This window comes from Gymnodraco acuticeps, unplaced genomic scaffold (genome assembly GCF_902827175.1).
Source record: "Gymnodraco acuticeps unplaced genomic scaffold, fGymAcu1.1, whole genome shotgun sequence".
In the NCBI taxonomy this organism is placed as follows: domain Eukaryota; kingdom Metazoa; phylum Chordata; class Actinopteri; order Perciformes; family Bathydraconidae; genus Gymnodraco; species Gymnodraco acuticeps.
Window position 1 is genome coordinate 1,577,508 of NW_022991201.1, and position 12,415 is coordinate 1,589,922.

The 12,415-nt window shown below is 41.5% G+C and overlaps 2 protein-coding genes across 2 annotated transcripts; one reads left to right on the forward strand and one right to left on the reverse strand.

Annotated features, from left to right (window-relative positions):
• The first annotated feature begins 236 nt into the window (after positions 1 to 236).
• LOC117561287 (ecto-ADP-ribosyltransferase 4-like) lies at positions 237 to 2,050 on the forward strand. Its single transcript, XM_034238586.1, has 3 exons — positions 237 to 299; positions 462 to 553; positions 1,039 to 2,050. Exons 2-3 carry the CDS (start codon positions 479 to 481, stop codon positions 1,771 to 1,773), a joined length of 810 nt encoding a protein of 269 aa, XP_034094477.1. The 5' UTR covers positions 237 to 299; positions 462 to 478; the 3' UTR covers positions 1,774 to 2,050.
• Positions 2,051 to 3,588: 1,538 nt separating this feature from the next.
• Positions 3,589 to 7,776, reverse strand: tppp2 (tubulin polymerization-promoting protein family member 2). The gene is made up of 4 exons (XM_034238555.1): positions 7,615 to 7,776; positions 6,501 to 6,692; positions 5,825 to 5,978; positions 3,589 to 5,294 (listed from the first exon to the last, which is right to left on the reverse strand). The coding sequence occupies exons 2-4, from the start codon at positions 6,689 to 6,691 to the stop codon at positions 5,103 to 5,105; spliced, it is 537 nt and encodes a 178-aa protein (XP_034094446.1). The 5' UTR covers position 6,692; positions 7,615 to 7,776; the 3' UTR covers positions 3,589 to 5,102.
• Between the last annotated feature and the right edge of the window lie 4,639 nt (positions 7,777 to 12,415).

Consider the following 12,415-nt stretch of genomic DNA (forward strand, 5'->3'; position numbering starts at 1 on the left):
CAAAAGCTGCTTCATAATTTTGGTTTCGCAATCCCTGCTTGAATGTTTGTTTGCTGTGGTCCACCACACAAACACTCATTTGCACGCACACCAATTATTCAAAACCTCCACACAGTTTTCCCATACGCTTAAGACGTGTGAATGTGGGCGTAAGTGTGAAAATGTGTGACCTGCCTGTCACGAAGGCAAGGTATATATAAAGTTCTATGAGTCCTGAACACATGCTGAGGGCCGGTTGTCTGAAACCTTTGACCTGAGGACTTCACCTAGTGCACAACATCTTCCCATCCTTAAGGCTGGTGAGTTGAGATTTTAAATCATATTTTGATCATAACTTTTTTTCTGAAATAGTTTTTTTGCATTTGCCATGCCACTGTCCTAACCTATATGTGTTACTGGTACAAATGATGATGCAGCTCATTGTTTGTGACTTGCTTTGAGTATCTGCTTGGATTCAACAAATTTCCTGACTGCAGTGATGGAGGGCAACATGTGGATCTTTGCAACACTGGGTCTAATCATTTGCTGGATTATGCCTGTTGACTCCATGGCGGTGAGTTGAGCATGTGGAAGTGGGTGGACATTCCCAAGAATGGCAGGGAAATATATTTACATATTTACCATGATTTCTGGGTGCAAAAATATTAGAAAATATGTTTTTCATTAAGAGATTTAGTGAAATGTTAGAATATTTATGCTTTTAATATCTGTGCATCTGTTTTGATTAATCCTCTATTATGCACCTGAACAGGTTAGGGAACAAATTATCATTAACAGTGCATTTTGCATTAACTTATTAGTTAATGGACATACCATTTATTTTGTTTAATATTGTATTCTTGATAAACTACAGCAACAGGGATATTGCACAAGTGTAAGCATGTGCTATGGTTGCAGTGTTACTTACCATTATTCACTGATTTAGGTTCACTCAATCAAATATGTAATGGTGGGTGTGGCATCACAACGCAATAACATCCACCACAAAACTTTTTTTTAAAGATTGGAACAATGTTCTCCTCTCTTTTCCCATTTTAGATACGTTTTAACTTCACTCTGCGAGAAGCCAACATCCCATTGAGCATGGTTGAAGATTCGGTTGATGACATGTATTTTGGCTGCAATGAACAAATGATGACAATAGTGAAGGACAAATTCCTTCCAGAAGAAAAATCTGTGAAACATTTTGGAAAACACTGGAGTGCGGCACAATCTTGTGCAAAAAAGAAATTTGATCAGAGAGAGGATAAGGCTCTAACCATAGATCACATTAGTGCAATCTGTGTTTACACAGCTAACAATGTTTACGAGGAATTTAATACTGCAGTCCGGACAAAAGGGAGGTCCTATCTCTCCTTATTCAAATACCACTATTTACATTACCTGCTGACATCTGCCATACAGATCTTGAATAACAACGACTACTGTCACTCTACTTTCAGACGAACCAAATGTATAGTTACTGGCAAAGTCAACCAAATAATTCGGTTTGGCTCCTTTACCTCAACATCTTACAAACCATACTTGACGCACTTCGGTAATGAGACCTGCTTCAAAATTAAGACCTGTTTAGGCGCATCTCTGAAAAATTATCCAGTCCTACGTGATCACGAGGCAGAGGTTCTCATTCCTCCCTATGAGACATTCAAGATAACTGAGATAATCAAAGGTCGGGACAAAATTCAAGGTCTGGGGGATTGTGAAGTTGTCTTTGTCTTGGTGAGTGCAGGGACCAAGAGCTCTCTGAACTGCAATGTTGTGCATTTGAAATGAAGCTGTATTGGTCCAAAAATGGAAAATGCTATGTCCATCTTTAAACCTTCTAACTATCTTTTCATAAATGAATTAGTTACACAGTGTTAAACATGGCTTTATATTCTTTACGCTGCTTAATTCTAATGCTCAGGCTTTGTTCAATCATTGTAGACTTGTTTAATCCACTTATCCAGCAATGTGGTATATTTTCTTTGTCCAATTACTAAGATACTTTTAAGACCTGTATTGTTGTAATTTTCAAAAATAAACCTACAACTCATTAAACTGTCAAAAATCCAATATTGTGACTTCTGTTCTAATTGTTTTGTGTCATGTTTTATTCAAATGTTTACTCTAACATTTACACTACAACCCATCAGCTGGTTGTAAAAAGCGTCTTTTACAGTCACATTATAAAATATATATTTCAACATGTTATTTTTGTATGTAAATAAAGAAGGTGTGATGTGTTGGTATGTCAGCTTTGACAAAGCTGGGCTCAGTAATACAAACTTGGCCTTCTCTGTTGCGTAATTGTAGAAAAATTATCTAACCATCAAATTAAGGAACCGAAGTCTCAATTTGGTGAAGCTATTTTTAAAATGCTACAAATTATATTTTATATATTATCAGAGATTTGAAAAAACTCTTCAATAATCAGGATAGACTGATGTGAAATAGAAATTCGCAACGATATCCCTCTAGATAATTAGGGCTTGATTTGACCTGGAGTTGTACTGTACTCTCCAGCCAACAGATTGCCAAAATAGGTAAACAAGAAAAATGAATAATGTTTCAGAAATATTTTTATTAAAGTTGTAAAACAAAACAAAATCCACACTGTGCATTCTTATAGTGTTTAAGGTATTAGCATGTCAGCTTTAATTCTAAGAAACAAGAAGAGTAAACCAATGAAATGTGTGTAAGGTTTGGATCAGGCAGACGTGCTATAATATATGTCATGACAGAGTTGGGTGCATCAAGGAACCAGAGAAGGTGTGTAGCCCTCGACATTCCTGCATAGCTGCCTGCCGCTCAGCAGCTACTACACAAACACTAGTACAGATATTTAGAATTTAGAAAAACTAGACAAACTCTATAGTTTTGCTATATGATGTGAACTAACGAGGGCTAGAAATATAATTGTTTTAATGTTACAAGATTATCCTGCATAAAACTGCTACAACAATAGCTTTTGTTTGAAAATTGAGAGTTTGAGAGTGTTGACTCACTGCAGTCCAGCACAGAATCTCCTCTTCGATCTTTATCTACATTACATCGTATTTACAATAATTTGATCCAGTGGTTATCCTAAACAACAATAAAAGGTAAATGAAAATATACAAATACTGAGAACGTAAGGGTCTTGTAGTAATATGCACAATGACAGCTTGTAAAGGATGTTGCTTTTCTCGTCTTTTTTATTTCCAAGTGGGTGAGGACATCTCTGAGTCTAGTAAACTGGCATCCCACTGGTTTTCTTCCTCTCCCATACCCACTTTCAGCCCTGTGCTGCAGGACCATCCTGATAAGCTCCCCAGTGTGTAAAGTTGTCTAAAGATTGTATTTAGAGAGCCTGTGTATATAGTTATAAGGTCAAAGGTCATTTAGTTTGATGGCTATGATAAGCCTGTTGCATTATCCTTCTGCACCTATTGGAAACTGATGGCACCGGATCAAAGAAGGTCATACAGTAGGAGATAAACACAACCCCAAATGCTTAATATTTGTAATTAAAATATGCTGGATGTGCAACAAGTAATTTTACCATATCAACTTTATAAGGTGATCATTTATGTTTACATGAAAAAACACAAGTGATTGCTCCACAAATGTTCTACTATATTCCATTCTTTATTTGATTATTTCTTCATTATGTATTAAGATCACAGTGATTATATGCAGTGATAGTGCACGAGTTGAGCATGGAAATGCAGAGAATACAGTTGATTATGGTGTTCAATGGCACAAAACCCAGGTGATGCTTATCAGCTCAGGCCTATTGTGTGAGACGTGGAGGAGGTAAGCCATTTTTTTTAAAACATGTGCATCATACAAGAGCATTAAAATGGTTCCTCAGGATCCTTCATAAATGCCATCAGTATCATATGACAAGGTGGCCCCAGAATAAAAGTGAATATTGAGTGTTTATTGTTCTACAAGGGCCCATTGTGTTGTGGTATCCCAGTTATCTTTTGAAATCAGCCGGCTAGCTTTAAGTCAGGGTTAGTCACTGATAACATTTACAAAAAAAAACTGTCAAAAATGTTAATCCACTCCTGTTGTTTTCCGTTTGCTTAAATGTATTGTGTAGTATATAAGCTCACAAAGATTGTTAAAAAAAACTAAATATTTCACTTTGATACGTCTACAGTATATGAATGTCATGTATGGCAGAGGTATGTAAAATATGTATAATAGCACACAGTTTAAATTGTACACTTGCTTAGAAACCAGTGTGCACTGTAAAAGCTCCAGGATCTTAAATGTGGTTTGAGAGGATTAATAAAATGTATACTCTTACAATGTATGACTCTTAAGATTCTCGCATTCACTTCTATTATAACACATCTTTCAACCTTACATGACTTTGGAGGAAAATAAAATTGCATGAAAAGATACATTATATGAGCATCAACAATCACAGCATAATGTTGTCACTAAGTAAAACATAAATGGATTAAACATGATGTATCCTGTACCGTAGCTTCATCAGTTCAGTATGATAACACTGTTTGTTACATGTTTCTCTTGTTAACGTAGTTGTCATTTAAATATATGAATATATACCATGAATATTTGGGAGTGTTTGGTCCTGTAAGCTACGTGATATGCTTAGCAAGTGTGGTTTCTTGAAACCAGCAAAGGTCCATTACATCAAGCTAAGTGGGAATAGCAGCACATTACTGTATAGCAAAGCATTCATGCTAGCGGCTACATCAATACTAAGGCACAAAGTTTCTATAAAGCATGCTTGATTAGAAGTACAGTTTTATCTTTTGATCCCTGTAGTATCATCGTGTACAGAACACTATCACATATTCATGCTTCATCTCATTAAACATTTGTGTACTTACGGCATAGTATTTTGAATATCTTAAAATTATTTTCAGGAAATCGTGTCTTTAAGTTATTCATCGTGCTTGTCACTTGTGAAAACCTTGAAACTCCAATTATATATAGTTGTGTTTTTACAGACCCAATAAGTATTATAATTGTGATAGGCCCAAAAAACTACAGTATATTTGTTCCTTCTTAAAAAATATAAGATTCAATGAATTAAATGTTTCTTTAACATCTCCTGATTTTAAGTTAGCGAACAATGTTTCCATAATGTCTCAGCATAATTATGCGTCCTTCACTTTTTCCTCATAACTGCCGCTGCCCTTGTAGGCCCCCACGTAGCCACTGTCGTCTGGGACGTCCGCACGCCCGACCTTTCCTTTTCCTTTGCCTGACTCGTCAAACCGCTCCTTGTGAGCTCCAGTGTACTTTGTGGTGTCGGTCAGTCTGTCCACTGCTGCTGCCTTTGCCACTTTCTAAAAACAATAGAAGAGTTAACAAAGTGGTAATTTCAATCAAACACAATACATGCACTTTTCTATTCATTTATTTTATTTATTCATTTATTTAACAGGGACAGTGCACATTAATCAACATTTCTGTAAATCTGCCAGAGTTAGCCAAGAGGCTATCTTTCATCTGTAGTCCCTGCACAGATTTTGTAAGTCACCCTAAAGACACATTTCAATATTTATAAAGTGTCAAAATAACCAAATTATATTGTTATGTAGCTTTGGCACCATCCAGTGGTTTAACCAATAATGACTCCAGCAGAAAACAATGCACATTACTGTTTTTGCCATGGCACAGATCTGGTAAGATATGCAAACTTCATAAATCTCACTCAAACAAAGATTGAAGTCCTTCTAGTTTATTGCCTTAAACTTACTTAATTTGTTGGTTGTTTATTTTAGTGGGGGTTGTGTCGAGAAAGAAACATAGGCAGTTGCATTGTTGAATGTGGAAAGGTGAGGTGTGTGGAGGTTAGATCTGATTAAATACTCACAGTGACTCCGATGTTCGCAGGCTCCTTGCCAACAATGAGACTATAGAGCTGCTGAAGAGACTCCTCTTTGCTCTTCCCTTTAAAACGTTTGGGAGCCAACTCTGTCAGGGCCTGGTTGAACTGCTCAAATGTGATTACCCGAGCTGACTTGGCCCTGAGGAAACAAAAAACAGGTTTCCAAATGTTTTCTAAATAAAAGTAACAAAATTATATAAATCATGTGTTGTGCCTATTATTAAAACGCCATGAGGCTAGCAAAGGAAGGGGGCTTCAGTAGCTATAGATGCTCATATTGCCAAGAGGATCAATCGGTGACCCCCTGACTGTTTCCTCTGTGCCACCAATGAGGTTAACATTCCGGGGTTTTAGTGAAATGTTTTTATTTAACATTGAATGGATTTCCATGAAATGTAGTATAAACATGGTGTCGAGAGGATGAATTGACTTTGATGATATCCCACCTCCCATCCAGCATCCTGGGGTCATCAGGTACATATTTGTATTTGCTCCATAGTTTGGTTTACGACCAAAACCATCACATGCTAAGATTAGTATAGATGCATTTGTTTTAATAACAAAACAAATTAGTGACTGCATATTTTGTTGCAGTTCATGTTGGCATATGCACATCTTGGCTGTTTTAGCTGTGCATAGTTGGGCTTGACTGAAATCGTACTTGTTTTTGCTGAAAACGATGTCAACATCTGTAGTGGTGACGTTCTTGCCATCGATGATTTTGCAGTCCTTGGAGAGCTTAACAAAGTTTTTGCCGTTCATCTCCTTCCCTGTGGCCTTACTGTCTCCATGGACCGCAAACTTCTGGAAGGCGGTCTCCACCTCTGCTACTGACACTGTGCCCTCAGCCATACTGACAAATACACATACAAAATACATAATCAAAGTGATAATGTTCACATATCAGTATAAAAAGATGAGAAAAAACGCCCTAACATAGCTGATGTTCACTTCCTATCCTTGTGAGGACATTTAGTAAAATGAAAGAACATAAATTCATGATGACTGAATTAGCTGATTGGTAGTCAGCTTGCCAAGAAATGGCTTCCATTAAGGTCAGTCTCAAGTGAACGTTTCTCTCACTCTCTCTCTCTCACACACACACACACACACACACACACACACACACACACACACACATACACAATAAACGCAGACACACTTTCACATCCATCATTCATGTTCGTGTTACTCAAGCTGCTCTCAGGCCAATTTAATTAAATCAACTCAATTTCCAAATGGCTCCTCTGCTGTTCATTCTTAACATGTTCCTTCTCTTTCTGTTCTCCATTTCTCTCACATACACACAAATGCACACCGACACACACTTGTCCATAACTTGTGTCTGCTTTTTGCTAATATTTACGATTTACATTTGGTTAGGTTGGCCAATAAACAGAGACATAAAAAACAGATTTGTATGCAGAAATAAAAAAAACATTTCACCTTTAGTTCAATAAATATAAAACATGTTTCGTAAATGTCACTGGGGTTCAGTTCGGCATTTTGGCATCGTTTTATGTAGCCTACTTTTGTAAATTACATTGACTCTTTTTGAAAATCTAATATTATGTTATTATTAGATTTACTGTAGTTAAAAAAATCTCCTCATAAATATAACAAATTGTTTGTCATTCCTGAGGCATGAAATAAGACATCTAATGCATCTGTTAAATATTTAGTCATGCTCATTTGTTTTTGTTGCCGTTAAAATTGCCCTGTTGTTGTATTAGCTGCTCTGAACGGTGATGCTGAAAAGAGAGAGTAAAGCGTACCTGCTGCCGTGAATGGACGGATGCTCTCAAAATATTCAGGGAAATCCTGATACACGTACAGCTGCTCGACCTCTTCGTCTTCCTCCTCCTTCTTCTTCTTCTTTCTTCTCTTCCGCTACTTCCTCCTGCCACTCCCAGGCTTTCTCACAATGACGACACAGATGGAGAGATACAGAGAGGGAATAGGAGAGAGGGAAGGGGGAGGGGGAGGGAGAGAGTACCGACCAGCACAATGACATCATGGGCACTCAGCTCTCATTAGCTCCTCTCACTGAGCACAGACTCTGCCTCTGTGGATAGATTTATCATCTTCCTTTCAATTAACTCGTTTATTCATTTTGTCTCATATATTTCAAATGTCCTCTTGTAAAGTTCTGGGGCAGGTGCTTCATCATTTAAGATTAGTACACTATCCATTCATCCCTCTATGCACAACTCATCACTATCTGTCATGCCCGCTCTCCATTGTTCTCCCACCCTCTTTCTTTCTCTCGTTTTTTCTCTCTTACTGTCATTGCCACAAGAGCACTCTTGTCTGGATAAAGATGAGAGCGGCCTTTCAAAGGACAAAGAGTAGGCTACTGACAGCATGAAGCTGAAGGAAAGATTATCCATTCTCTTTGCTTGTTACCAATCAAACTGAATACAAATACAAATGTTCCACACTGATGACATACTGTAGTGTTATCTAGATCTTGATCCTATTCCTGCATAATCATGTATATGCCACAACTGTAAAACACTTCAACAATACTCTTCCTTTAATAGCCTACTTACTAACTATCGACAACTATTTTACTAAACATCATCCTGGCATTATTTCCATGTACAGTAATTTATACAGCATACTATTCTTACTAAGTAAATATGGCAGTCATTGAAGGTGACTGACATTTGGAAACATCAATCACTCCACAAGTAGTAGCCTACTCATGTGCATTTATTCATTAAATCATCATTGCTTTAAATAAAAACATATATATATATATATATATATATATATTAATGCTGTCAAAATTATCGCGTTAACGGCGGTAATGAATATTTTGAATTAATTGCGTTAAAATATTTAACGCATGTGCAGAATGGCCCGCCCCATACATCCCACCAGTGGCAGCGCCAGAGTATGGCTGGGGTAGGCTACACCCATACCAAGAAATGGCTTAGCCCCACCATGAAAAATGATGTTAAAGTAAGCAAAATAAAGTCTGACAACTCGCGCGGAGTAAATTGCACAGACAGCAGTTGGTAAGATTGATTTCAGTAGCCACTTGTCTGGAAATACCGAAGACCAGAAACGGTTTTGAAAACTTTTGTCACGTAGTGATCGTCTTCTCAATAGAAGATCTTTGATAATGTCTTCTGGCCAATCAGAATCAAGATAACGGTGTGGTGTTGTTACAGGAAGTCCCGACGGAGAATACTTTTGCTGTAGTACAGGCAGGGCTGGACCATGGATGTATAATAAGAACTATAGGTTACTTACGTAACCCCAGTTCTCAGAGTAACATGAAGTGAGATGTCTCACTATGGGATGCGCCTCATCGCGGAGCAAACAGAAGCATCAATCTCATTACGCCAATCCTGATTGGCTGGAGATCTTGACGTCAGCGTCAGGGAAATCACCCCCTATAAGTAGCTTGCGCCACAACGCATGCACCATTCAAAATAAGCACATCTTCTCGCTTCACCATAGCAAGGAGGGCCGTCTGGTGAGACATCTCACTTCATGTTACTCTGAGAACTGGGGTTACGTAAGTAACCTATAGTTCTCATTCATAACACTCCGTTCGATGTCTCACTATGGGAAATTGTAGCTCCCGTATTGCCAGACGAGCTTATCTCGAAAATCACCAAACCAACCAGAACTTAACAGGTAGAGCTCTGACTCAACCAGGTGCCCAGCACTGCTTGAGTCACACTGGGAGCAGAACGTCCAACCTGTTAGGAGGCAGACAAAAGTGAGCGGCGAGGACCAGCTCGCCGCTGCACCAATGTCTTTGATGGGAGACATCCTGGACAGAGTCCAGAATGCAGCCAGACTCTGAGTCGAAAGAGCTCGCGGACCCGAGGGTGCCTGCGAACTCTGACTCGTATGAGCCCCAAAGCAATTGCTTCCACAGACCAGTGGGAGAGCCGTTGCTTAGTAACAGGCTTGCCCTTATAAGGGTTAGCCCAGGACACAAGGGGTTGGTCATTATGACAAAGCACCCTTGATCTGTCCCTGTACGTGCGTGAAGCACGGGCTGGACACGGCAAATCCGGCCGCTGTTCCCCGGAGGAATACAGTGGCGGGGAGGATGCCTTAATGTCAAATGTGGTACCCGAACCGACCGCCTTAAGATAAAGGCAGGTTCAGGCTTCAACCACACTCTGTTTACCCTGGGGCAAACTGAGTGGATGAAAACTGTACAGATAGTGCATGAGTGCCACTGGCTCGCTTGGCAGCTGCCAGGATCAGCGTCATGTCACACTGTATTTAGATTGTACCACTCACGGGCCAGGCCCATAGAGCCAAACGCTCTGGGTGTGGGTGAAAGATCGCCCCCCCCGCTTGGGACAGTATGTCCCTGCGTAGTGGGAGCTGCCATGGCTGCCCGCAAAGCAGCTGATATATCTCCGCTAGCCAGTACATAGCTGGCCAGTGCGGAGCTATCAGGATAAGTATGTGGCGTTGCTCTCTCACTCTGGCCAGAGTTGGGGGTATCAGAGCCAGGGGTGGGAACGCGTACAGAAGGCCCGGGGGGCAATTGTGCGCGAGTGCATCCACGCCTAACGGTGCATTTAGATCGCGCATCGAAAAGAACAGCTGACATTGAGCGTTGTCTTTCGATGCGAACAGATCCACCGCGGCTCTGCCGTAACGCACCCACAGCTGGCTCACAATCCTTGGATGTAGAGTCCAGTCTGCATAAAGTGGTATACCTCTGGACAGTAGATCTGCCCCGAGGTTCATCACTCCCGGTACGTGCGTCGCTCTCAGAGAGAGGAGACGCCTACCGCTCCATAGGATAAGTTTGCGCGCCAGTGTGTGTAACTGGAGAGAACGCAAACCCCCTTGGCGGTTAATATACGATATTGTGGTCGTATTGTCTGTCCTCACGAGGACGTGATGTCCCCTGAGGAAAGGCAGAAAGCATTTTAGGGTGAGAAACACCGCTAAAAGATCCAGGTAATTTATGTGCGCCCGCTGGAGGTCTCTGCTCCAGAGACCCCTCACCGGGCGACCTTCATAAATACCTCCCCAACCTGTCAGACATGCGTCCGTGGTGACCACTTTCCGTGAAAGGACAGCCCCCATAGGCACACCTCGTACTAGAAAAGTCGGATGCAGCCAGTGGCGCAGTGCCATTACGCATTTGACGCCATGAGCCCCAGCAATCGCAGGCATGATCTGAAGAGAACATGTTTGCGCAGCCGGAAAAGAGCGAGACAAGCTCTGAAAGCTTTCACTCTATCCGCTGACAAGCGAGCTGAAAAGGGCACCGAGTTCAGGTGTAAACCCAGGAAGAGTATAGTCTGCGCGGGGCACAACATGCTCTTCTCTGTGTTTATTATGAAACCCAGTTGAGCAGGTGCTTTACGAGGACATTTGTCTGCGTAACAGCCTCCTGCTCCAACTGTGCGAGAAGCAGCCAGTCGTCCAGGTAGGTCGCCAGGCAAATACCCTGTTGTCTTAACGGGGCTATCGCGGCTTCCGTACATCGTACAAACACCCTTGGACTGACAGACAGACCGAAGGGGAGTACTCTGTATTCATAACAGATCCCCTGAAATGCGAATCTCAGATATTTCCTGTGTGGGTAATATACTGGGATGTGAAAATACGCATATTTCAGGTCGACTGATGTGAACCAGTTGTCTTGTCGCACGAGCCGCAGCAGAGATGTGTGAGTGAGCATTCTGAACTTATATCTTCTTAGATATTTGTTCAGAGCCCTCAAATCAAGTATTGGCCGAATTCCGTTCCCTCCCCGTTTGGGAACGAGGAAGTACTTGGAATAGAAGCCGCCCTTACTCTGCTCGGCGGGTACAATAGATATAGCCCTCTTTTCTAGGAGAGAGAGAATCTCTTTCTCCAGAATATGGGCTGACTCTCCTCGGGCCTGCGAATGCAGAATGCCCGAGAAGCGAGGGGGGGTGACAGCGAATTGGAGTCTGTAGCCCCGTGTTACTGTCTTGAAAACCCAAGCAGATGATGTGAGCATCTTCCACTGCATGCTCCTTAGAGCCAGTGGAGATGTCACGTCTCTTCCCCTCTGAGTCTCTATTTGTTGTGTTATGGGGCCCTCTAGTGTCTGAACACAGTGGTGCCCCCTTTCGACAATCCCCACCGACACTGCGCATGCGCATGACGGTGGTGCCTTCACAACCCCAGCCGGCACTGCGCATGCGCGTGGCGGTGGTGCTTTTAAAACCCCAGCCGGCACTGCGCATGCGCGTGACGGCTAACACAGACCCGCCTGTAATCCGCCTTTTGAGAGATGCCGAAGCTGCTCTCAGAAGGGGAACAGTTGACGGGCTGTTTATTGGTTTTATTGTTTTTCTTATCATTTTTTTGAACTGCGCCCTCGGCCTGAAGCCTGGATGCGTCAACGGCAAATGTTTAATGACAGAGGAACAAACAGATTTGTGACATGTGTTTTTGCGGACTTGAGGATGGTGTTGAGGCATCTCTCGAGGCGGCGGGAACACATTTAGAGCTGGGGAACCGTGGACATCCAGCTCTGTCACGGAGGGGAGAAGGAGGGGCTGTCACGCCGCTCGCTTCTTCTTCCTCGCCTGCTGGCCGAAATTCTGG

What these genes read in the sequence shown, in the direction of transcription:
- LOC117561287 (XM_034238586.1), top strand. Translation starts at nt 479, where the DNA reads ATGGAGGGCAACATGTGGATCTTTGCAACACTGGGTCTAATCATTTGC. An exon ending in TGCCTGTTGACTCCATGGCG is followed by an intron (nt 554 to 1,038) that starts GTGAGTTGAGCA and finishes TTCCCATTTTAG; the next exon opens with ATACGTTTTAACTTCACTCT.
- tppp2 (XM_034238555.1), bottom strand. Translation starts at nt 6,691, where the DNA reads ATGGCTGAGGGCACAGTGTCAGTAGCAGAGGTGGAGACCGCCTTCCAG. An exon ending in ATCGTTTTCAGCAAAAACAA is followed by an intron (nt 5,979 to 6,500) that starts GTACGATTTCAG and finishes TTGTTTCCTCAG; the next exon opens with GGCCAAGTCAGCTCGGGTAA. An exon ending in CTGCGAACATCGGAGTCACT is followed by an intron (nt 5,295 to 5,824) that starts GTGAGTATTTAA and finishes TATTGTTTTTAG; the next exon opens with AAAGTGGCAAAGGCAGCAGC.